Genomic DNA, 26,786 nt, shown 5'->3' on the forward strand with positions numbered 1-26,786 from the left:
ATAGAAAATGAGAAATAATCAGATGAAAGTTCATGAGAATGTAGGACGAGACGAGAATTTTGAATAGGTTCAGCTTAAAGGAATTTGGTAAAGGAATCAATTGGCTTAGGAATAATGGGACTACTGCCAAGCCAATCAATGTATACCTTGATCATGTACACAAAACACACAGAAATTAATAATCTTCTAAACCATTATCATTATTTTGAGTGGACAATTAATCCCAAGTTCCAAGGGTGGATCCCAGTGTAGCGGTTAGTCCATGTGATTGATTCCCAATGAGGTGAGTGTGAAAATTACTTCAAATGCAATTAGGGAAATCAATTATGGGCTAAGGGTCTAATATCATGTTGAGGTTTCCATTACACGGACACCAAAAGCCGCAAACATTAGTAAAATTTCAAACTATTACTATTACTGTGAGTGGGCAATTAATTCCAAGTTCCCAAGATGGATTCCAATGTGGCGGTTGGTCCACATGATTGATTTCCAATGAAGTGAATATCAAAACTACTCCCAAAAAAAATATTATAGTTTGTTGCAATATGAAATGCATGTTTTTTGAGGGGGAAAAATTTTCATAGAAAATCAATGAATCTGAGTCCATGGAGACGTGTAAATAGTTCAACCATGCTAATTTACGTAAAAGAAATTCACTAGAAATAACTGCTTCATAGTCACTGCCAAGGCATGTAAAATACTTGGCATCCAAGAGATTGATTCTAATTTGAGTATTTTCATAATCAAAAAGCTCAAATACCAGTATCGGCTATCCTCAAAGACAACTAGGATCAAAGAAGCTCACTTTGGTGTCACCTTCTGTTCTTCTGTTCAATAATTGACGTAAAACATTGCTTATCAGTGCTCTTGAAAAAAAATATAATCAAAGCTCAGCTGGGAGCAATCTTTGAAAGTTGGAACATCAGAACAAGGGGCAAGCCTGAATAGATTCGATCAATCAATTAATGGCAAGATGAAGAAAAGGTAGAAATTGTGACATTCAAGATGGATTGCCGCTGCTCCACAATTTACTGTTGTGCCCAAAATATGAAAACAATGATGATATAAGATTCATTCTAACAGGCATAATCTAGCTGCTGCAAGAATCTTGAAGCCAGTTTTATTCCTTTTTTTCCTTGCTCTTGTTTGGTAAGCCTTTACCAGATAAAAAAGTCTTAAACAGTAGCAAGGCTCTAGAAGGTTGGGAATATGGAACCAGATGAGCAGCGCCTCTTACAGTTGCAAAGGTCAATAAGTTGCCATACGAAATTGACCATCCAGCTACCTGTTGATCAAATGACGACGAATTTTACATGTTTCATACTTTTGGAATCCATTATTACAAGGATAAAAACAAAATAATGGGAGCAAAGCATACTTGTCCATTCTGATACCAGGCGCGATATGGCAAATACACAGTCAAATTTAAGTGATCAGCTAATTTGCGAACTAGCGATCGTGATCCCAATAATGGTACAACTGAGTCTTGGTCGCCACTGAAAGTATCAGAATATTAAATGCCTTAGCTGTGTAAAAGTCAGCTCTAGAGCTTAGGGTTTCATTTTGCTTGAAACCAGAAAATCTAATAAAAATGAAGTAGCAGAAGAGAATAAACTTATTCTGGACAATGATATCATGCAAGTGATTCCATGTCAGATTTTCAGAGGAAGAAAATAAAATATTACGAGAACTGACATGTTTTTCCTGATATATCTTCAAAGCAAGTATCAATTAACTATTAGATGATTTAGTGTGGAGTGCCACACATTACCGATTCTAAGCCTAGAAAATCTTGAGAGAATAATCTTAAAGTAATCACTTCAACGGTCACTTCAACTGCAAAGAAATCTAGTTATTGTTTTTGCAAGTTTTGTTCCTCAAAGCAAAGGCCGATAACGAATAAGATTTGCACCATACCAAGAATATATGATTTTGACAACTATTATGCCAGAGCAGCTGACAGCGAGCACATATTACAAGCAAACAATGTGCTTTCCTCTAGAATATAAAAATACAAAAATTGCCTTTGTGTATACTTGCCTGTAAACCCAAACACGTACACCACATTCGATTATCCTTTTGAGCACTGGGAGAATGTTGATGCATAAATCTTGTAAGTTGTAATTCAAGACACTGGTTAAACAACAAGATATGATGTTAGATTTGAATAATTTTCTTTTATTTCAAATATCAGTAACAAGTGACAAAGTAATCTTTTCTTCAAATGCTAAGTGATACATCAGAAAATCAAGGTCCGGGATGCATTAAATAATTATCCTGACCAATGAAACACTCTCTTACTCAACACAGGCAACCTATAATTGAGATCTACCATGTTTTGTAATTCTAGCCAACCAGCTGATGCAGATAACAGGCATGCCGATCATTAAAAAACTTAGACAGCTAAGACTTGATACATCATGAAACACATTTTCCTATTCCTATTTTTTTAAGCACTTAAAAGGAATAACTATGGCCAAATTTCATAAAACCTTGTGTCCATTTGACATCCTCTCAGCAAGCCATATGTGAGCCTGAAGTCAGTGCCAACTCATCACATAACTCATTTTCTTTGTTGAAAGGACATACATATCTTAATCATGAAATTCCCATCAACTACAAATGGCATAGCTCATAAGAAAGAAATAGATACATGGTTCTAATACAGGCCATTTTCAATTTCCCTGCCTTCTCACTGAAAGCAGGCTGAGGAAAGGGGTAAGCCATGCCTCCATGATTGCTCCCTCTTCTCATTGTAGCACTCAGATGTTGGACCCCCTCGAGCTGGTAACATAGCTATGGCCATCTTTTTTGAAGTCTTCCTCACTCAATCACCATCATTATTACATGCACATACGGATTGATGGGTCTACTTGTGAAAAGTCCTTCCCCTTGGAGTCTGGAAGCATCTAATAGAGCTGAAAGTATAATCATCCCCAACACAAGTGTGGTAACTTGCTTACAAATCCTGATCTAGAAAGACATTGGAAGGAAAGGCTTGTGTGAACTATTGTTGTGCCCCTAACATTGAATATGGTTCACTAAGATACTTTAATGGTTTTTGTTCCTGGTGATGTTGACTTCACTTGATCTTAAGGGTATGTTTCAGGTGGTTCATTACTCATGCAACAGATCATCTGAAAGAAGTCTTGATACTTATCCAGTGTCATTCAAAAGACATTTTGCACATTATTGAGAGCAGATATGACCTTGTGGCCTTAGTGTTGCCCTCATAAGATTGACATTGGCCTTTGATGAGACTCCACACGGTTGTATGCCCCTTGCTACACCTCCCAATGCTGAAAGGTTGTAACAGGAAGCCCAGGGGTTGGCTTATTTGATGATGTATCCATATGGACCTAGGACGCCCCCAAACTGACCTTGACCTTGTTTGATGGACACTACCTTGTTCCAAAGCCCAGATGAAGATTGTGATCACAAAGATGACTTGGGAGGGCTACCACATTATGCCTAGATGTCAATGCTTGACTCAAAGCATGCCACATCATCCCCACAGCCCTAAAAGCGTGACATGAGCCTTCCTGGAGATGGTGTCATGGTGGAGGAGTTATTTGGAGATGTACCATTACACCTTGATGATTTTCTTGGAGGAGCACTCAAGAGCCACTTTATCACTTGCTTGATGAAGATGTCCATTTTTGGGAGGATGAAATCATCATGGAGAGCATGTATTCCCACACAAGTGGGATATTTTTATGTCTTTATTATGTTTTAAAGCTATCTTAAAGTTGGCTTGTGACCTTTAAAGCCTATTTGAATGCTCAAATAAACTTTTAGGGCTTTTACAAGTAAAATTATTAAAAGTGACTCGGTTGCCCTCATATAAATAGAGGGAAGTCACTTTCATTTGTATCATCACACTTTCATAACACTTCTCTCTCTCTTAAGAAGTGTGCACTAGCTCTCTTGTCTTTTTCTCTTGGTCCCTGTGGATGAACAATGGAGTGAATTGTCTTGGGAGGGATATTTCTACATGAGAAGACTATCTTGGATTGATGAAGTGATTCATGATTGAATGGTGTAAGTTTATTGTTGATTTCACCCATTTTGCACGCAATTTTATGAAATTAGGGATTCTATTGTGCCATATTAAAAAGTGCAAAATCTTTCATGAAATCTTGTTTCTATATCTTATGCAAAATTTGTCTTTCAAGAATCCATCCAAAAAAGTTGGTGTATGCATCATTTGATCTTAAATCTCCATTTTAAAGAAATCGCTAGAGTTTCTAAGACAAGATTTTTAGTCCTCCACCCTCTTCATACAACTCCCTCTATCTTTGACCTCACCATTATTAACTCCATTGCCCAACTGAGAGAAGGCAATCATTAGAAAAATTTTGAGGTCTAAAATGATCCTCAAAACAAAAATGTACAACCAAAATCAACTTTATAAGAACCAATAGGATTCAAGATGGTGATGTCAACCATGGGGGGTGATTCACCATTTTTGCAGTAAAAAAGTAAAAAGATTAAAAAATAAAAAATAAAAATAAAAACTGTTTTTTCAACTTATCTCCCTAGGTTTCACTCAAATTTCAAGCGGGAGCACTCGTTGGATGCGGAATTTAATTCCTCATCTAAGGAGTACTCATGTTGCATACTTTTGATGGACCCTACTACACGAAAAATGAGAAATACATGAAAAAACGTGATTGCAGCCATGTTTTTTCAAATATTTCTCATTTTTCTGTGTAGCAGGGTGCATCGAAAGTATGCAACATGGATACTCCTTGGATGAGGAAATAAATTTCGCATCCAATGAGTGCTCCCACTCAAAATTTGAGTGAAACAATAGGGAGATAAGTTGAAAAAGTAGTTTTTTTTCCTCTAAAATTTGAGGTTGTAATCTAATCTTATTTTATTATTTTCATTATTATTTTATAATATTCCTTAGGAGGCCTATTTTAGACCTTAAAATTTCTCTAATGAGACTAGCTTATGGTGATCATCTTAATTTCTCCTTTTTCTTCTTCATTCATGGCAACTAGGATCAAGGTTAGATTAAATCTGGGTTTTATAGCAATTTATTGTCTATTTGTTGTTTCCCTATTGAAAGGGAATGCATTTAAGAAATATAAATAGGCAAAAACTAGCATTAGTTGCATATTTTCACCCAAAATTAGGGCTAATGTCTAAATAAATATTGACATCATATGCATTTTCAATCATAAAGATATCATTGTTTACCTAACCCCTGCTTGCCTCTTTGATAGCCTCTGCTCCTTTGTTGATCTTATCACTCATAGGCTATTTCTCAAGCTGTTATATGTCATTGTATGTCTTAATTTTGCATATCATAAAAAACCCTAACTTATAGCAGCTTTCTTCTAAGTCATAAAGGTCTTAGGCAAGTGTACTTGAACTGTTGGCAACTCTTACCTCAATCTTTCAAAGTTTGGCTAATACATTCCCCTTCAATTATTAGACCTTGCAATACCCTTGAGCCCACATTAGTTGAATATCTTGTTGGTGGTTTCTTTAGGGAAGCCTCCCTTATGGGGATAATATCCACCACTAAACAGTTGGAGAGAAGCCATCGAGGTGTCAGTGGTGGTTGATCTCTTCTTGCCATAAGACCTAGGATGCCTAGTGAAGCTTTGCACTAAGTGTGCTATAATTTGCAGTTGCTAGTAACAAGCTTAGAATGCAAGAAGATGTAGCTAGGTTCACAAGAGAATCTATGCTTTACTATACTAGCAAGCCTAACAACAGGAAATAGGATCTATACCACTTCTTATTGTACATATTGCCTCAAAACCTAGTAGGCCTTGTAAGAAGCCTCACAAGGTAAAGGCAAAACCTTACTACAATAATGAGGTGGATTGCCACTGTCACCTCAGCAATCCTCCTACTCTTTAGTGGAATTACACCACAAGAGAAGCTTCCTAGTATCCACCCAAATGATATTCCAAGCAAGATGGCTCAAGGGGATGTAAATAAAAGGCTAAGGTACTTCTTCAATGAACAAGGGCACAATTCCTTTGTGTGGGAGTCACGTACCAAATACCAAGCCCTAAAGGAGGCACATGTGACCTAAGGTTTCAAGATATAGATCAACAAAGGAATACCCAAGCATACAAGTACCAAGGAAAAGATTTGAAAATTGATTTAATCAACAAAAAGAGAAGGCAAATCCTCAAATTAAGCCCTAAGTTGAAGACTTAGCTAAGGTTAAAGTTTTTATTGGGAACAAATACTTAGGGAGGATGATGCCAGGCCTAATAGGGTAAATTCAACCATGCTAGATTTTGAGTGTAAAGGATACATAAAGATGAATTCAAACTAATTAAGCCTCAACATCCAATTAAATGATGCCCTAATTGAATTCAACCCATAACCTAGCCCTAGTGGCTTGCCTTAGAGGACTTAGAAAGATAAAGGAGAAGAAAATATAAATGTTTTTATAATTTTTTACCACCACTAGGATTCCTAATGTCTATTCCTACTTGAGTGATGGAGTCTTTAGGGCTAAATTTAAGAGAAATTGAATTTATGCTTGGAATAAGAGGGAAAACCCTAATTTTCACTTGATAAACCTTAACTATCTTTTTTGTGAGGGGAGAAATTAAATAGGGAAGCTATCTAAGAGATCCCCTATGGTATTCAAAGACGAAAAATTTAACATGCAATAATCAAGCAAGACTTTCCATAAATAATATGCATTTAGACATGGAATAAGAAAAACTCTAGCATTAATTTATCACATGAAAAAAACCAGCAATTTAACTTACAATTCTTCCAAGAAATATTGTTCTTTCAATCCCAAAAAGACATCTTCAAGACAAAAATCATTCTCCAATAGCAATAGTTCCAAAAAGATCACATCTACACAAGTAACAAGTTACATCTAGGCTAAGTCAAGCTCCCTAAAGGAGGTCAAAATCCACAAGTGATGATGGGAAAATAGAATGGAGTGATCCTCTATTTATATGAGGCCAATCACTTCCATTAATTTGTCTAAAAACCCTATGACAGGTTTAATTTTGAGTAAACATGGAAAAAGTGGGGTACAAGCCAACCCAATAGCTCAATATAATAAAATAAACCACTAATAGCCCATAGGTGTGGATCGAAACTCCTCCTAAGCATGATGTCATGACCTTTTAGGCCTAAATAAAGCTCCAAAAACGCAAGAAATGGGCTAGATATGTCTCCAACCATCATAATCAGCCCTAGATTGAGGATAAGTCCTCAAATCAAGCCTCAAAATGTCTCCATATGTCAAGAACTAGCCCTGGGTGTCCTGCATCAACTCCATCATGGCCATCAAGACTATGTGGCAATCTTTCTCAAGTGTTGGGGCTCCATGAGGTGGTACAAACTCTCCCTAGTCACATTGGGATGACCATCGTCATCTAGACTCTGAATCAAGCCATGCCCATCAAACAATGTCAAGGTCATCCTAGGGCATGCTAGGTCCATTGTGCACATCATCAAGAATCTCCAATACTAAGCAAAGTGAGATCGGTGTTTCAACATCTGGGGTTGCTTTGAGGTGTCAATCAACTACTAGAATCATCAAAGTACCCAACATTGTTGTGGAGGGGCAGCATTGCATCTGCAAGGTCATCATTGCTCTCCAAAAGTGTAGTATGTCCTGGGCATCATGTGGCGTAGACATAGAGTGGGTGTGCCCTTAAGGCCTCTACTAGTCTATGAAGGACCACTCGGCAAAACCATCTCGAACTTGAGTGAAAGAAACCACTCATTAGAGACAATGACCATAAATGCAACACAGTAGGCCATACTTAATTGTTAAGGGCAGAATAACATTTCATACTTGTATCACCTTCAACATCTAACTAGAGCAAGTCCCGTAAAAGTGTTCCCTACCTTGTTAGGGGTGGCTAGATAATTAACGCTATTAGGTGCTTCTAGCCCCTAAAGGGAGGTGACATGTCCAAGGTCAACCCTTCAATTCATAGGTGTTTGTGATAGTGGTGGCAATAGAGGGTAAAGACTTCATCACTAGGTTCCATGGCCATGGGACTACCTGATGAAGGTCCATCATCCTGAGTGTATAGATGTATGGAGGGAGCAATCGTGGAGGCATTAGTACCCCTTTCCTTGGCCTGCTTTTTCCACCCCTCGAATGCGCCTTTTACTTCTTTTTGGCACTGCTTTGATAAGGAGCATAGCTCAGGTGCCCAAGATTGCTTTTAATGATGTAGCATTTATTTATCCCTTAAGGATGATCCAGTTTCTCGCTCATCAAGGTTGGGACATGCAAGGGTTCCTTTATTATGTGATGAAGCATCTAGTGCTTAGGAACCAGGTAATGGCTAATGAGGAGGTTAGAGCTCAAGCTAGGATTTTTCCCACATGCTAATTATTGTCCAAACCATCTTTTGCATTTTAAATTTTCTTTTTCTTTTTTTGTGGTCATCTTATGCTTGTATATTTCTTTTAGCTACATCAACCTCCAACGCAAGGTTTTTCGGCCCTGACTCAAGGGTGTGGATATGAGGGTGTCAAATCCCAATGAACCAATGACAACAAACCCCAAGGATGGATGGGAAATCAAGGAAATGTGTGAAAAGTGGTAAGTATTGAATGGTTATGGACATGCTACTTCAATCCAAGTTTCCCGCGTAATGCCCTTCCTATAACCCTACTGCCTCAAAGGAGGTCCCACTGGACTAGGGCCAAAGACTAACCCCCTTGGTAAGTTGAGAGAACAATTTTACAGTCAAGATCGGTCAATTATCCATATTACCCCTTTCTCCATGTTTGAATGCCCAAAACATTAAGCAAAAGCACTTGATTGCAAAATGGTTAAAGTGTATGCCGAGTGGTCACCCACCTTCCTTCAAGAGGAATGTCAGATGGCAAGAGGTGTATGACTAGTGCAAATGCGAAGGAATGTAGCATATTATCATAGCTAAACAATGTATAGGGTTCTGGCTAGCTCGTTGTCCAAGATAGGAGAAAAATTTTCTCCTATGGGGTTACCCACTTTTGGTCAGTAACATCAAGCTCCAACTCGGGACATGTGCTCACCATAGAGTGCATGATCTGTAATGCTCGAACAGGGAGTTCACAAGAACCCCGGCAGTCCCTGCGGTCACAAATCTGTTGCATGCACACTCAAATCAACTTGTTTCCTAGCATGTGTACGGGGTGTTGATCATCACCTCTGCATTTATATGATATATAAAACCATACAGAAAAAGAAAAAGTTATCTCCATGCATTCTAATCTAGAATGCAACACATCAACGTGAATAATGAATAAGTAGGATGCACACACAATAATGAAATGCAACTACTTAACTACAAATGCATTAGGTTCCATTGAACAATGTAAGGTGATTACCTCGTAATAAGGAAGGTAGGTGTTCACCATCAAGTTTCACAATATAGAAATATCCAATCCCTACTTTGCCATAAATCCTAAATGGAAGAGGGTCATTGTTTACAAGGAATAGGTCACCAACCTGAAAATCTTTACCTTGTCTTTAAACCCAGTGATTCTTTTTGTTTTGGAATGTTGTTAAAATTGGCAACCAGGGCAAAACTTCATGTGGGTCATCTTATTCATGGCTGATAATATTTTTATTAGATTCCTCTCGTCGAGAGGTGTAGGATTGATATAAAGATCATCCGAGTCCGATAAGTATTCATGGAGATATGAATTTATTTTGATTATGGAATTATTATCAAGCCGACCTACAACTTATGTAGGCTCAGAAGCCCAACAGTCGCATCTATTCAAACACCAACGTTGTGTATAAATATAAGAGGACTTTTCCTCATTTACACTCACTCTTCTCATCACATCTCTCTCTCTCTACTACGCATAAATGAGTCTCTTCTCTACTATGCAAAAATGGGTCCCTCTCTCACACATGTGAAGCCGAAAACTGCTGAAATTGAAGCTGCAACTGCAGAAGTAAAGATTGACCTGCGTTGCCTAGAATATCTCCTCATCTGAACTGCGTTGTAGGTTCATCTGAACCTCCTCTGAAAGGCGCAACTTTTGGTGGTGGAATGAAGTCAATCCGATGAACGGTTTGCAAGATATCGACTGCCCTAGTTTGAAGCCGAAAACTACTGAAACTGAAGCTGCAACTGTAGAAGTAAAGATTGACCTATGTGGCCTAGGATATCTCCTCATCTGAACTGCGTTGTAGGTTCATCTGAACCTCCTCTAGAAGCCACAACTTTTGGTGGTGGAATGAAGTCAATCCGACAATTGGTTTGTGAGATATCGTCTGCCCTAGTTTGATAATGAAGCCGCTAATGCTAATGTTGCTGATCTAGGGTTTGCTACTGCTGATATGAATCAGATTTATTGTACTATTTCTCTCTGCTAAATTATTGAAGATAAAAGAAGATTTGATCAAAGGGTTTCCCCACACATTGTGGGGTTTGTCCCTGGCTAGCCGCCACATCTTGTGTCTCTTGTCTTGGCTTGTTTTCTGTCGATCGTTTAATGTTCTATCGCACTTTACTTTATGTACATGTGATTGCTAATCTGTGGAATATAATAAGAAAAAGAAGTAAACTGTTATAAGCATAGAACATACCATAACTTAACATGATATCAGAGCTGAGGTGAAGACAAAGCCCGAGCAAGAGCAAGAGCAATCACCGAAGAGAAGATTGGCAAGGCTATCCTAAAAGAACTATGGGGTCCTCAACACTCTTTCCTAAACAAGCTCCGTGAGAAAGATGACTATCACACATGGAAGATGTCTATCGATTTAACCCTAGAAGATCCAAGAGTGTTGGACCATGTAAGAGGCAATATTGTTAAGCCTCCATCAAATGCATCCACTGCTGCATGGAACAAATGGAAAACTGAAGAAGTCAAAATAGAAGATCATCCAGGACTCTATCGACAAGCACTTGGTGGCCTACATCTCTGAACTGAACACCTCCAAGGAAATCTACGATAGACTGGGAAATGGCACTCACGACTCTTGGAGGATTACCATCTGAATGGTGCGTGTTCAGGACTACTCTTTTGAACTATAATGTAATTCCTGGTTTCGAGGAATTAATGGCTAGATGCATTCAAGAAGAAACAAGGGAAGAAGAGCAAGAAATGCCCATGCCTAAAGGTCCTCCTGCTGCCTTTTCTTCTCATGCTAAGAAAAGAAATAATTCTGGGACTAAATCAAAAGGAAAGGCTAGACCTAAGGGTGGAAGAAAAGGACGATGTTACATCTACAATAAAGCAGGTCACTATGCAAGGGAGTGCCCTGATAGAAAGGACTCACACCAGGACGATGATCAAAATCCCTCTGATGGAAAATCAAAGGAATGACAAATTCAACAGCAAAGGTAAGAAGAGAGCTGGGGATCGAGGAAGAGGACAACCATTCAAGAAGGCTAGAAAGTCCATGATGTATTAAATGCACCTGACCTCAAAAAGAACCTAGTGTCCATCTCGACAATGGAAGACAAAGGCTACAAGGTAACCTTCAGCAATGGCAAGGTATGTATATGGAAAAATAATGTTAAAGATGCCTTTACTCTTGGGTTTAGTGTTGATTCATTATATCAGGTCGATGGAAGTCCACTAGGTGTCATGTCTTGTGACACAACTCTTCAGTCTGAACTTTGGCATCGGAGGTTTGCCCACCTTCATTACAAAGCTCTACCCGATGTAAGACAGATGGTAACAGGGATGCCCAAATTCCAAGTAGAGAAAGAAGGTGTATGTCCGGGATGTGCCGAAGGAAAGCTCAAAAGGGGACCATTCCCCTCAAGCCAAAGCAAGACCTCCGATATATTACAGTTGGTTCACTCAGGCATATCTGAGGCTGGCATTAAGAGGGAGACTACTACACCACGTACTCCTGAGTAGAATGGTGTGGTGGGAAGGAAGAACCACACGATTGTGGAAGCTGTCCAGGCCATGCTACATGATCAAAGACTTCCGAAGTTTCTATGGGCTGAAATTACAAACACTGTTGTATATGTACAAAATCGATGCCCTCATCAAGCATTGGGTTCCAAGACTCCTGAAGAAAAGTTCACTGGTAAGAAACCTGATGTTTCTCATTTTAGAATTTTTGGAAGCCTTGTATATTTTCATGTGCCGAAAGAGAAAAGAAATAAATTGGGTGCATCTGGAAAGAAGGGAATTTTCGTGGGCTATGGTGAAAATACTAAAGGCTATAGAATCTATGTAGCCGGTCAAAGGGAAGTCGTAATTAGTCATGATGTCAACTTTGACGAAGATATGGCTCTCAGGAAGGTGAACAATCTTCCGACTTTGAGGAGCTCTCCAGAAGCTGACACCAGGGAACCGAAAGAAAAGGATGATGAATCAATGCCTGATGTAGAAGAACACATGGATCCGATTGATCCTCCTCCACGTGAGCCTTCCTCTTCTAGGAAGAGGCCTTCATGGCTTATGGGGCTACTTGATGATGCTGAAGGACATGCTGCACCCCGAGGAACCTTTCGTGAAAGTAAGAAACCTAATAGGTATCAAGGATACCTAACCATCATGAGCACGATCATACAAAATAAGCCTTCATCATTCTCAGACGCCGTCAAGCATCAAGTATGGAAGGATGCTATGACCAAAGAATATGAGTCTATCATGAAGAATGATGTTTGGGAAGTAGTTCCCAGACCCCAGGACAAGACAGTTGTTACTTCCAAATGGCTTTACAAGATAAAGCATGCAGCAGATGGAAGTACGAAAAAGTATAAGGCTCGTTTTGTTGCTCGTGGTTTCTCCCAGAAGGAAGGTATAGACTATGATGTGATATTTGCACCTGTTGCCAGATATATGACCATCCGCTCGATCATAGCCCTTGCTGCTTCACAAGGATGGAACCTACATCAGATGGATGTCAAGACTGCGTTCTTACACAGCTCGATCAAAGAAGAGGTCTACGTGGAGCAACCCGAAGGATTTGAAATTTATGATCAAAAATCTCATGTATGCAGGTTGAAGAAGGCTCTCTATGGGCTGAAGCAAGCACCTCGAGCATGGTATGAGGATTGACAGCTACTTGATGAAGCTGAGATTCACTAGGAGTGAAGTCGATCCTAACCTTTACTTTAAGGTTGAAGATGACAAGCCTCTCATACTGGTGCTGTATGTGGATGACCTCTTTCTAACAGGTGCAAACCCTCTCATTCACAAATGTAAGAGGGAGTTGGCTTCTAAATTTGAAATGGACCAAGGACTTGAAGTGTGGCAGAAGCCAAAGGGAAATTTTCCTATCTCAAGGAAAATATGTAGTAAAGATATTGGAAAGATTCGGTATGATGGACTGCAAGCCTGTGACTACCTCAAGGATCTTAACTTTTAGAAGTTATATGGTAGTGATGTCGGACCAAATTTGGGAAATGCCTCTGAGTTTCATAAACTCATTCGCATTGATGTTCTTTATGAACCTCCATTCGAACATATGTTTTGTAGTTAGCATTGTGAGCTCATATTTGGTTGAGCCTTACTGGGTTGATGCCAAGAATCTTCTGAGATATCTTCGTGGTACAATGAGTTAAGATACACTGCCGGAGATGTGAGACTACTTGGATATACTGATGCTGATTGGGCAGGTAGTGTGGTGGACCGTAAGACCACTTTCAGGTGTTGTTTCACCTTGGGATCTGCTTTGATATCCTGGATGAGCAAGAAACAGAAGTCGGTGGCTTTGAGCACCGCCGAAGCAGAATATATTGTTGCTAGCATGACCTCATGTGAGGAAGTCTGGTTGCGAAAGCTCTTCAGTGAGTTGTTTGGATTTACATTGGATACCACTGTGATTCTCTGTAACAACCAGAAGTGGGATTCGATTATTGAGGAATCATGTATTCATCAATTGCTCCAGCAGATAGACATAATCTGAGATATGGTAAGTCGATGAGCAAGGAGGCTCCATCGCATTAAGATGATGTACAAATCAATACACCTTGTCAAAGCCTCGAGGAAAGATCTAATCTATGATTTTCCCAAACGACTTGGAGTCGGCAAGAAACCCTTGTACAAGGGTCCTGCATGTTGCATACATTGAGCTCTCGGAGCTCTGAGGGCTTGCGGTTCTTACTAGAACAACATACGACCACAAGGTAACTCACCCTCCCCTGGTGGTGCGCACTGGAACAAGATGATTCACTCTCTTGTGGGACAAGATGATTCACTCTCTTGTGGAACAGGATGATTCGCTCTCCTGTGTAGCAGGATGATTAGTTCTCCTGTGAGGCCTGGATTGATGTGTTCTCCATGGCGGCCTGGATTGATGATTTCTCCATGGCAATTGTAGCAGGATTGATGTGTTCTCCTGTGAGAAAAAGATTGATTAGTTCTCATGTCGAGGCATCCTACCCATGCAGTCTGGGACTCATGGGAAGTACCTCTCATCTGATCAATGAGCAGGGAAATGAAGTTAGGGACCATAGTAGTACCGATGGATGCATCGTTGTATCTACCGTACTCCCTACGCTAGGATGACCTCCATTGATCTAGGATCAATGATACTGGTCTGGGACCAGTGGTAGGAGTTGTACCATACTATGACACTGACTTCAGGTCGGTTGAGACTGGTCTGGGACCAGTGGTACATACTCCAAGACTGACTTCGTGTCAGTGCAGTACTGGTCTGGGACCAGTGAGAGTGGTACATACTATGACGCTGACTTCGGGTCGGTTGAGACTGGTCTGGGACCAGTGGTACACTCTCTGAGACTGTGATACTAGTCTGGGACCAGTGGTAGGAGTTGTACCATACTATGGCGCTGACTTCAGGTCGGTTGAGATTGGTCTGGGACCAGTGGTACATACTCTGAGACTGACTTCGTGTCAGTGCAGTACTGGTCTGGGACCAGTGAGAGTGGTACATACTATGACGTTGACTTTGGGTCGGTTGAGACTGGTCTGGGACCAGTGGTACACTCTCTGAGACTGCAATACTGGTCTGGGACCAGTGGTAGGAGTGGCACTTACTATGAAGCTGACTTGGTTGAGACTGGTCTGGGACCAGTGGTACGCACTCTGAGACTGACTTTGAGTCAGTGGAGGATGATACTGGTCTAGGACCAGTGGAGTTGTACTCACTATGACGCTGACTTCGGGTTGGTTGACACTGGTCTAGAACCAGTGGTACATACTCTGAGACTGATTTTGAGTCAGTATGATACATCCTCGATCATTTCTTCTTCTTCATAATTCGGACAAAAGCAGAGCAGAACAGAACAATGCAAAAGTAGAGCAGAACAGTGCAAAACAGTACCGATCAATATAGGGCAGAACAAGAAAAAGCAGAACAGGCAAAATAGAGCAGAGCAGGGCAAGGGTCAGGCTGTATAGGGTAGTGCATTTGATGGATGAATAGTAACGACCGATAGACAGATTGTAGATGAAGTTCTCCCTGGTTGAGAGGGAGTGTTAAAATTGGAAACCAGGGCAAAACTTCATGTGGGTCATCTTATTCATGGCTGATAATATTTTTATTAGATTCCTCTCGTCGAGAGGTGTAGGATTGATATAAAGATCATCCGATTCCGATAAGTATTCATGGAGATATGAATTTATTTTGATTATGGAATTATTATCAAGTCGACCTACAACTCATGTAGGCTCAGAAGCCCAACAGTCGCATCTATTCAAACACCAACGTTGTGTATAAATATAAGAGGACTTTTCCTCATTTGCACTCACTCTTCTCATCACATCTCTCTCTCTCTACTGTGCATAAATGAGTCTCTTCTCTACTACGCAGAAATGGGTCCCTCTCTCACACATGTGAAGCCGAAAACTGCTGAAATTGAAGCTGCAATTGCAAAAATAAAGATTGACTTGCGTGGCCTAGAAGATCTCCTCATCTGAACTGCACTGCAGGTTCATCTGAACCTCCTCTGAAAGCCGCAACTTTTGGTGGTGAAATGAAGTCAATCCGATGAACGGTTTGCAAGATATCGACTGCCCTAGTTTGAAGCCGGAAACTGCTGAAACTGAAGCTGCAACTGCAGAAGTAAAGATTGACCTGTGTGGCCTAGAAGATCTCCTCATCTGAACTGCGTTGTAGGTTCATCTGAACCTCCTCTAGAAGCCGCAACTTTTGGTGGTGGAATGAAGTCAATCCGACGGTCGGTTTGTGAGATATCGTCTGCCCTAGTTTGATAATGAAGCCGCTAATGTTGATGCTGCTGATCTAGGGTTTGCTACTACTAATATGAATCAGATTTATTGTACTATTTCTCTCTGCTGAATTATTGAAGATAAAAGAAGATTTGATCAAAGGGTTTCCCCACACATTGTGGGGTTTGTCCCTGGCTAGCCGCCACATCTTGTGTCTCTTGTCTTGGCTTGTTTTCTGTCGATCGTTTAATGTTCTATCTGCACTTTACTTTATGTACATGTGATTGCTAATCTGTGGAATATAATAGGAAAAAGAAGTAAACTGTTATAAGCATAGAGCATACGATAACTTAACAAATGTTGGGCTCTTACTCTTATTTCCAAGAGCATTCTTGATTCGACATACATTCCTTGATGACGATTCAACCTCTTTTGGTCTATTAGGAACCTTTGGCTCAAAGTTCTTTTGTTTAAAGTGAATGTCTTTTGGAGGCATGCTAATCTTGGATTTTCCAATGGGTTGAGGGAAGAGAAATGGTTCTGTCTTCCACATCCTCAAGCATGTGCGGTTCTCTATATAGGATGAATGTTTTCCCATCCAAAGTAGGTATAGTAATGTAGGATAGATCCATTTGTAATTTCCCCCGAATAGAGGCACAGCATTTCCTACACAAGAGCATGCCCCAAACATCTGACACATCAATGATTACAATATCCATCAACACTGAAATGTCTTCGTTAGTAGCCAAGGATACTTTAACATCTTTTAGCAAGCCATACATAGGGATAGACCTTGAGTCAAAACCACACACATTCTTATATGGCATAGTGATTTTCATCTCTAACTGATTCATGACTCTCAAAGGAATTACATTAGCAAAGGCACCAAAAACAAGCATAAATCGTGTAGAATTAGCTTACTTATCACTAAGGGCAATAAGAAAGGTGCATGCCCTCCACTTCTTTAGTCATTATATATGTTTTGGGGGATCGTTGGAGGGTCCTTAAATTGTTTTTCAAGGTTGAATTATTTTTTGACTTGCCCACTTTGGGGTTCAAGTTTGACCAACTCCAAAAGAGGCACTTGCACATTCATCTTAGCCAAAACACTTTTATAATTCAACATCCAAAAACATATTAGGCCCATGTGCACTAGGCTACATCAACCTCTAGGGAAACGTTTTTCAGCGTTGACTTAAGGATGTGGATATGAGGTTCCAAATCCCAATGAACTAATGACAACAAACCCGAAGGATGGATGTGAAATCAAGGGAGTGGATGAAAATTGGTAAGTATGGAATGGTTATGGACAAGTTATTTCAATCCAAGTTTCTCAAGTAGTTCACTTCCTATAACCCTAAGGCCTAAGAGCAGATTCCACCAGACTAGGGCCAAAGACTAACCCTCCTAGTAAGGTGAGGGAACAAATTTACAATCAAGATCAATCAATCATCCAGATCACCCCTTTATCCATGTTAGAATGCCCAAAATATTAAGTAAAATAACTTGATTGTAGAATGGTTAACATACCTACCAAGTGGTGACCCACCTTCGTTCAAAAGGAATGTCGAATGGTGTGAGGTGTGTGATCCGTGCAAATGGAGGAGGAATGTGGCTTCTCATCATAACTAAGCAATGTATAGTGTTGTTGGTTGGTTGGCTACCCATGATAGGAGAAATGTTTCTCCTATGCGGTTACCCAATTTTGGTGGGTAATAGTACCCACTCGTCCTTGGGAAAGCATTTCCATGTACTTTGTGGAAGGTTTACTTACAACCAAGAAGGGACGTGAATACATGTTTGTGGTGGTTGATAGGTTCAGCAAGATGTGCATTCTTATGCCTATAAAAAGACCATCAAAGGGCAAGAAGTAGAAAACTTGTTCTTTAAATGGGTTTGGGAGCTCTTGGGAATATCAAGGAGCATTGTTTTGTAGGGACATTAGATTTCTTAGTGAATTTTGGACTACACTATCAAAGAAGATGGGCACGAAGTTGAAGAGGTCTACAACATTCCATCCACAGACAGATGGGAAAAATGTAGTCAACAAGACTTTGGTGCAACTCTTGAGGGGTTACAATCAGAAGCATCGAAAGACTTAGGATGAAAATCTAATATATATACAACACTCTTATAACAGAGCAATCCACACTTCTACTAGTAAGTCCCCATTTGAAATTTTCTTTAGATATTTGCCACCTTCACCTTCAAATATTGCATATGAGCAGCAAGGAGGGAGGAAGGATCTCACAAGGGATGCTTTAAGGGCAGATAAATTTGTTGAGAAGATAAGGTAGATCCATTTGCAAGTACAGAAGACATTGAGAAGACATAGGAAAAATACAAGGCCATGCACAATCAACAGAAAACAAAGAAGTTATTTAGAGTGGGAGACAAAGTATGGTTATTGTTGCCGCGAAATCTAGCAGGCCTTAGAGAGGGAAACCCTACAAGGTATAAACTAGACCAAGAAGCAACAATGGGGTAGTGGCCCACTATCACCACAGCCAAAACCCCCTGTTCTTTAAAGGATTTCACCGATGGGAGGAGTCCCAATAGGAAAGAGATCATACAACACTCTTATAACAGAGCAATCCACACTTCTACTAGTAAGTCCCCATTTGAAATTTTCTTTAGATATTTGCCACCTTCACCTTCAAATATTGCATATGAGCAGCAAGGAGGGAGGAAGGATCTCACAAGGGATGCTTTAAGGGCAGATAAATTTGTTGAGAAGATAAGGTAGATCCATTTGCAAGTACAGAAGACATTGAGAAGACATAGGAAAAATACAAGGCCATGCACAATCAACAGAAAACAAAGAAGTTATTTAGAGTGGGAGACAAAGTATGGTTATTGTTGTTGCGAAATCTAGCAGGCCTTAGAGAGGGAAACCCTACAAGGTATAAACTAGACCAAGAAGCAACAATGGGGTAGTGGCCCACTATCACCACAGCCAAAACCCCCTGTTCTTTAAAGGATTTCACCGATGGGAGGAGTCCCAATAGGAAAGAGATCACTTATAATAGGTATTTTAGGGTTAGAGTGTGAAATGATCTCACTAGGAGGTCTTCAAGAAAGGCAATTTTGGATAAAGGCTTCACAAGGAAGCAATTCGCTTTCTATGAAGTTACTTAGAAATGCAGGCACAAGACCTAGGTTTTGATTGATTTGACGAGTGTTGGAGTAACTCGAAGTCAAGGCAAGGAGAAAAGGTTTCTTGCAATGTATATTAGCTAGGCCAAGGCTCATGAAACCTTAAAGGAAGTTTGTAAGTTGAGGGAAGAAAAACTAGGGTTTCCCTCTTAGAGAAAACACCTAGGGAAAGAGAATTTATGGATGAAATTGAAGTGGATGCCCACAAATTGATAGGTTTTGTGGCAAACCCTACCCACTTGAAGTTTAGGTTCTCCAAACACTAAAATCCTCCATACCTAGAAATTCGCACCAAACGCTAGAACTCTTCTCTAGCCTTGAAATGAACGAAATTAAGAGAGAAAATATGGATAAAAGATGAAATTGATCACCAACAACTTGGACTAGTGCCTAGTTCCTTGGGAGAATGGAGTCTAAGATGATTTAAGTTAGATAAACTTGTTTTCAAGGAGGCTGAAATTTGATGCCCTAGAAAGCAGATTTCAAGCATTTACGCACTCTATGAAAAGTGGATTTTTATGGGAGAGCTACAATGAGTTCATCACTAGGACTATTATTCACATGTTATACGTGAGTAATGTATGCAATATTCATCTAGATATCAATTCAATTAATCTTCAACAAATTAGGGCACAATTTTACCATAACCTAGAATCAATAGTTCCATACATTAGGCATAGAAAAATATAGTCAACAATAAAAAGAACTTGCAAGATAACATGCAAGAATTCCTTATGTTATCTAAAGAATAGCTCCAAGAAACATCCAGAATAAGCTCCAAATGTCAAAATGCATCCAATAGATCCAACTCTTCCACAAGAGAACAAGTGCAAATTCACTAGATAGGCCAAATTTCTCAATGACGCCAAATTTCCAAGTGTGATGAGAATGAGAGATCAAATGAAATGATCTCTAATATATACATGTGCTACTAACTTTAATTTTAGCCCACAAGCCCCTCAAATAATAAAATAATAGCCAATTACTAATCAAGGCCACAAGCCAACTTTGTAGCCAATGTAAAAACAAAACAAATCCCCAAAAGGAGGGCAGAAATGTTGATGTCATGCTATCGTAGGACCTACTAGGGCATGCATTGAGCTCCTCTACTGCCATGATGAGTGTATAGGGCTCCTAAAATCAAATTCTAGGGGTTGGCCCCTAGATTTCTCTGCAAAATCATCTTGCGGCTCTCAAATGTGGTTTTGGGGCACAAAAAAGGGTCTCATGGGTCTCCAAGGGATGAATAAGCATGATTTTTCTCCAACTTTGAGGCTCTGAAGATGGTGCTAGCCATCCCATGTCTCAAGGCGTGAGACAAACCTCATCTGGGCCCCTGATCAATTGCCACACTATGTAATTACTGTTAAGTCGGCTAGTGGCATACTAGTCCAAGTGCATTATCCCATGAATAATAACACAAATGCAAGAATGTTGTGGGTGGTGAAGGTGCCCATGGCTATGAATGATACTCTATAATTGTCCAGAACCCCATGGCTCTCAATGCATCACTAATGGGTGTCAATATGTTCCTTTGGAGGACCTAGACCCCAGTTAAGTTGCCCAAACCTATAGATGGAACCACCTGCCAATTACACACAATATCCAGTGTAGTAACTTTCACCATCAAGTACATTAATCACTATTGCATTTAAGTGAACCAAGCTTGAAAGAAATGGGCAAAATAACACTTCATAAGAGGTTTCTCTTCCAAAATTGTGGCCTTGGTCATGAAATCGTCTTACCTCCCTAGGTAGGAGTAGTTAATAGACTATGATATTAGGTGTTCCCAACCCCCAAGGGGAAGTGACATGTCCTTGGTCCACCCTTCAATCGATAGGTTCCATGTGAATAATGATGGAATGGAGGGGAGAAAACTTCATGGCCAAGTGCCATGGTCAAAGGTGTAGGAATTTACAGGGTAAGTTCCACAGAAAGAATACCAAAAGGACACCGCTCACAACCAGATCTCAAATCAATACACCAGTATTTTTGACGTGGTTAAAACCCTCAGAGTGCAAGGAGGGAAACAGTCCACGGCCTGTCCCAACGTGGGTACTACAGGCAATTTATTAATCAAAGAATGAAAATTTACATAAGCTTCTCTCATGCACGGATTACCTGAACAATGACCCTCCATGCGCTTTAAATAGAACTCATGGACCAATCGGGTGTCAAGCCACGGATCAAGTGTCGGTAATACCGAGGTGAGAGTGAACCGTCGGATCACTACATATCGTGACCGTCGGATTGTAAGTTACAAAATGTACAACGGTAAAGAAACACACTTTACCTAACTCTAACCTAACTCTATACTAGACCAAGTTGAACTTAACTATATCCTATGTGTCGGAATATCCTAACATCCCCCCTTAAGAACAACTTGGGATAGGATTGAAGGATTTACAAATATGACACAATAGGAGAAGGAAGGAGGCACTAGAGCCTATCCCCCCTTAGTGACAACTTCCTGAACTCCAAGCATATATCGAAGTTTAGTGAACTTCGCCTCTGTGAGAGCCTTTGTGAAGATGTCTGCAACCTGATCATCTGTTGGACAATATTGCACTTCAAGAACATGGTCATGAATGAGCTTTCTGATGAAGTGCATGTGTAGTTCAATGTGTTTGCTGCGCTGATGCTGGACTGGATCTTTGCATAGCTGAATGGCACTTTGATTATCACACCAAAGTGTGGTTGGATGCTGCTGCTCAAAGCCAAACTCTGATAGGATCTGACGAAGCCACAAGGCTTCCTTACTAGCTTCCACGGCACCACGATACTCTGCTTCTGCTGACGAAAGAGAAATGGCAGCCTGTTTCTTACAAGCCCATGTAATAGGTCCTGAACCAAGAGTGAAGACATAACCGGCAGTAGACTTCCGATCATCAGGGTCACCAGCCCAATCAGAATCAGTGAAACCAACTAACAGAGGAGCTGCTTTGGCACTGTAATGAATCCCAAACTGTACTGTACCTCGAACATAACGAAGTATTCTTTTAGCTGCTTTCCAATGACTTTCACGGGGGTTTTGCATAAAACGAGCAACAAGGCCAACAACAAAGGAAAGATCAGGACGAGTATGGGTTAAATACAAGAGTTTTCCGACAAGTTGACGGTATAAGGTAGCATCAACTTCAGGAGAAGTACAAGAGACTGAAAGTTTGACTCCAGACTGAAAGGGAGAAGGGGCTGGCTTACAGTCTTCCATGTGAAAATGACGAAGAATATCACAAGCATACTTGGACTGGGAAAGGAAAATACCCTCTTGGGATTGCAAGACTTGAAGACCGAGAAAATAGTGTAAGTGTCCTAAGTCTGTCATTTCAAATTTCTTTTTAAGGCTGGACTTCACATGGTTTATAAGGTTGGGATCACTACCAGTAAGAATAAGATCATCAACATAAAGAACAAGGATGATAAGAGAGTTGCCCACTTTCTTGGTGTAGACAGTATTGTCAGAATGACACCTAGAAAAGCCAGATTCTAAAAGAAAGCTATCCATTTTGGCATACCAAGCCCGAGGAGCTTGCTTGAGGCCATAAAGGGATTTCTTAAGTCGACAAACAAGGCTGGAGTCTGTTTGTATGAAGCCAATGGGTTGTTCCATATAGATTTCTTCCTGCAAGTCCCCATGCAAGAAGGCAGATTTAACATCCATCTGATGGACTTCCCATTTTAAAGAGGCAGCAAGGGAAAGAACAAGGCGGATAGAGTTCATTTTGGCAACAGGGAGAAGGTTTCAGTGTAGTCAATGCCTTCAACCTGTGAAAAGCCCTTAGCAACGAGACGAGCTTTATGTTTATCAACTTTCCCATCTGGTCCATACTTGGTTCTGTAAACCCATTTACATCTAACAAGTTTGCGTCCCTTTGGTAGAGGAACAAGATCCCATGTATCATTTGTCATCAATGAATGATATTCTTCATTCATAGCTGCTTCCCAATGTGGATGGCCTGAAGCTTCTGCAAAAGTGTCAGGATCATGATTTACTGGAGCTTGAGCCAGTAAAGAAGAGGCTCTTTCAAACTGAGAACGTGTACGTCGCTGATCTGTAGGATCACCGGCAAGATCACCTGCTGCATCCCGAGTAGCACGGACCCATCTTGGAAGTTGAGGATCCTGAGAAGGTGGGGGAGGATTATCATCCTCGCTTTCATCATCTGAAGAAGAAATGTTTTCAAAAGTAGAAGAGATAGGAAGAGGTGGCACATCCGCCGGACTAGGCTCGCAGGCCGATTTATTTTCATCAAATTTTACATCTCTTCTAATGATAACATTTTTGGACTTAAATGGAATAAGTCTATAACCTTTTACATCTTCAGAATATCCAACAAAAGTACATTTCTCACTCTTAGGTTCTAAAGCTTTATGCTTTTCATCTGGAATATGGGCCCATGCTTCACTTCCAAACACACGAAAGTGACTTACATCTGGTTTAATGGAACTCCAAGCTTCTTCTGGAGTGATATTCTCTAGAACCTTAGTAGGAGTGCGATTGATTATATAATTTGCACAATTAATTGCTTCGGCCCAAAAACTAAGACTGAGTCCTTTAGATTGCAGCATACAATTAGCCATTTCCTTTAAGGTGCGATTTTTCCTTTCAGCTACACCATTTTGTTGTGGAGTGTATGGAACAGTATGTTGCATTTGAATTCCATTTTCGGTGCAAAAGTTGATGAATGTGTTTTTAACATATTCTCCACCATTATCAGTTCTTAGCTTAAGAATTTGATGTCCAGATTGTTTTTCAACAAAGGCTTTGAAGGCCAAAAAAGTGTTAAATACTTCGCTCTTGAGTTTTAAGAAGTATACCCAAGTGCGTCTGGAGAAATCATCAATGAAAGTTAAGAAGTACTTGCAGCCAGAGAATGAAGCAACAGGAAGAGGACCACATAAATCACTGTGCACAAGCTGTAAAGGGGCTGAGGCGTGCCAAGAGGCACGTTTGTCAAAACTGTCCCGATGATGTTTTCCGAGTACACATCCGGAACAAACACCATCTCTGCAAGATACCATAGGAAGACCTGTCACCATATTTTCTTTACATAGATGCTGAAGGGAGCGATAGTTTAAGTGACCAAATCGCTCATGCCAAAGTTTGCTCACTTCATCATTATGAGCAACAAATACTGAGGGAAGATTGGATGACCCAAAGTTGTGAAACTTATACAACCTTTTGGAATCATCAGCAAGACCAGTAGCTAGAATCTGTTTAGGATCTTTTAGATCCTTGATTACAACATCATGAGGTGAAAATTCAACAATTTTACCTTCACCTGAATGAGTTATCTGATAGACAGATAGAAGGTTGCAGGATAAGGTTGGAACACATAATACATCATTAAACTGACCATTGTCTAGATGAACAGTTCCAGTCCCTACAACATTAAGAGATCTATCATCACCAATATATATATTTTTGGTGTTACAATCATTTAAAGAAGAAAACATGGCTTGGTTTTTGGCCATGTGACAAGAGGCTCCAGAATCAATGAGCCACTCATGAGAATGAGAAGAAGAAGAAGATACATTTAATGCATAACCAGACTGAGATGATTGACAATGACATGCAGAAAGTGCCATTCCGGAAGTTGAAGTTGAAGTAGGCTCCACATGGATGTTATGTTTCTTCATTGCGGCTTCCAAGGCTTCCATCTTCTTAAAGCATTTAGATTCTAAGTGGCCATCTCGATTACAAAAGTTACAATGTCTATCAGTCTTCTTCCATTTGTTTTTATTGGTCTTATCATTTTGCTGAAATGATCTTTCATTTTGAGGCTGAGATGGTTTAGGACCATTCTTTTGAGGATATGACTTCTTAGGATTCTTTGAATTTGGTTGCTGCTGGGCGGCTAACGCTTTCGTGGAAGAGTTTCCAAGATTAAGAAGACCAAGGTGTAAGAGTTTTTCTTGTTCTCTTATTAAGGAATCACAAAAGGAGTCAAAGGAAGGGGCCTTGTAGTCTTGTCCTTGACAAATGAAAGCTTCCCTTGTAGAATGGAAAGTGGAAACAAATACAGAGTAGGCTGGTCCCAACTTAGTAAGGATGGAATAAATAAGGTTACCATCTTCTTTCTTAACTTTAACACCTTCCAAGAGATATCTAAGGGTCTTGAATTTGGACAAGAAATCTTCAATGCAAGAAAAATTATTAGGATCCAAAGTAAGCAGCTCATTTTCAAGTTGATGGGCTCTAATTTCATTTTTAATCCCAAAAACTTTAGCAAGTTTTTCTAATGCTTCATGAGGAGTCTCAAGTTCTGCAATGTGGAATCTAAGATCAGGAGAAATAGACATCCCTATCAAACCACGTGCTTGATCTTGTCTATTTTCCCATTTTGCCGCCTTGTCTTCATCTTTTGGTTTCTTCTCTTGGTCTGTGGCTATTCTGAAGAGACCTTTACTTCTAAGTAAATCTTCCATGTAGGCTACCCATTGGAAGTAGTTAGTGCTGTCAAGAATGACTTGGCATGGACTTTCCATTTTAAAAAAAACTGAAGCTGAAGATGCTGAAAGTAAGTGTTCCAATGGATAGATCTCGAAAAAATAGGCGGTTTTAAAAAAAACGGCTCTGAAAAAGGCTTCCGGATGAAGAAGTTATGGCTTTTTGAAAAAAAATTGTTGACGTTGCCGGCAAAGTGCGCGAATGTGCGGGAATGAAAAAATCCGCCCCCACAAAATGGAGACTTGAACCCAAGACCTCTACTCTCTTAAAATAGCTTTGAACCAATTGATCTATACAAAAAATTTGAGAGAGAGAGAGAGAGAGGGGGGGGGGGGGGCCTTAGTTTGCGTGCTTGCCTTGAGAAAGCTCTTTTTCCCTACAAAACACAAAACACAAAACCCAACACGAATATGCAAAGAAAAACGAACCTTGCGGCTCGAAGTTAGCTTTAGCCAAAAAACTAGAAATTTAAAAAAAAAAATCTCAAAGTTAGCTTTAGCCGAAAAACTAAATATTTTTCTCAATGTTTCTGATTTTCCGAGATCACACTAAGGTGCAGGGAAAAGAGCATACGCATGAGAAAAATCCTTCCTTTCTGTTTCTGATTTGCCCAGATCGCACAGAGTCGCAGGGCAAAGAGCATACGCAGAAATGAAAGGTATAGATCCGGTAAAAAAAAAAGGCTAAATAAACTGAGACCGAAATAAGCAGAGAGAAAATAACAGTAAACTGCAAAAGAAACAATGTATACCTCCCGATCTGAAAAATGACGCAGCTAGGGCTACCGAAAACCTTTTCGCGTGAAACGAAAGGGGTTCCTCACTGGAACAGATGCTCCGAACGCAACAGAGCAGTCCTCTCGGCCCGAAAGCAGTCAGAAACAGCAGATCTAGGAAACGACAGCCGCATGCAGTTCTACCGGCTTCAGATTTGGATCACCAACGGACGCGGCCCTCAAATAGCTCTGATTCCATGTAGGAATTTACAGGGTAAGTTCCACAGAAATAATACCAAAAGGACACCGCTCACAACCAGATCTCAAATCAATACACCAGTATTTTTGACGTGGTTAAAACCCTCAGAGTGCAAGGAGGGAAACAGTCCACGGCCT

At 40.2% G+C, this 26,786-nt stretch overlaps 1 protein-coding gene across 1 annotated transcript in view; it reads right to left on the bottom strand.

The window, feature by feature from the left end:
• Nucleotides 1-657: 657 nt before the first annotated feature.
• The window catches only part of LOC149204156 (serine carboxypeptidase-like 44), a 101,996-nt gene continuing 75,867 nt past the window's right edge, over nt 658-26,786 (bottom strand). Inside the window, exons 8-10 of the mRNA XM_089393221.1 lie at nt 2,041-2,133; nt 1,379-1,496; nt 658-1,285 (exon numbers count right to left, since the gene is read on the bottom strand). Coding sequence (XP_089249347.1) covers nt 1,121-1,285; nt 1,379-1,496; nt 2,041-2,133 — 376 coding nt within the window. The 3' untranslated portion in view covers nt 658-1,120. The remainder of the gene's footprint in view (nt 1,286-1,378; nt 1,497-2,040; nt 2,134-26,786) is intronic.

The sequence above is a fragment of the Pinus tabuliformis genome, chromosome 1_2, assembly GCF_031772625.1.
Source record: "Pinus tabuliformis cultivar Carrire ecotype Pingquan chromosome 1_2, CPIR1, whole genome shotgun sequence".
Lineage (NCBI taxonomy): Eukaryota > Viridiplantae > Streptophyta > Pinopsida > Pinales > Pinaceae > Pinus > Pinus tabuliformis.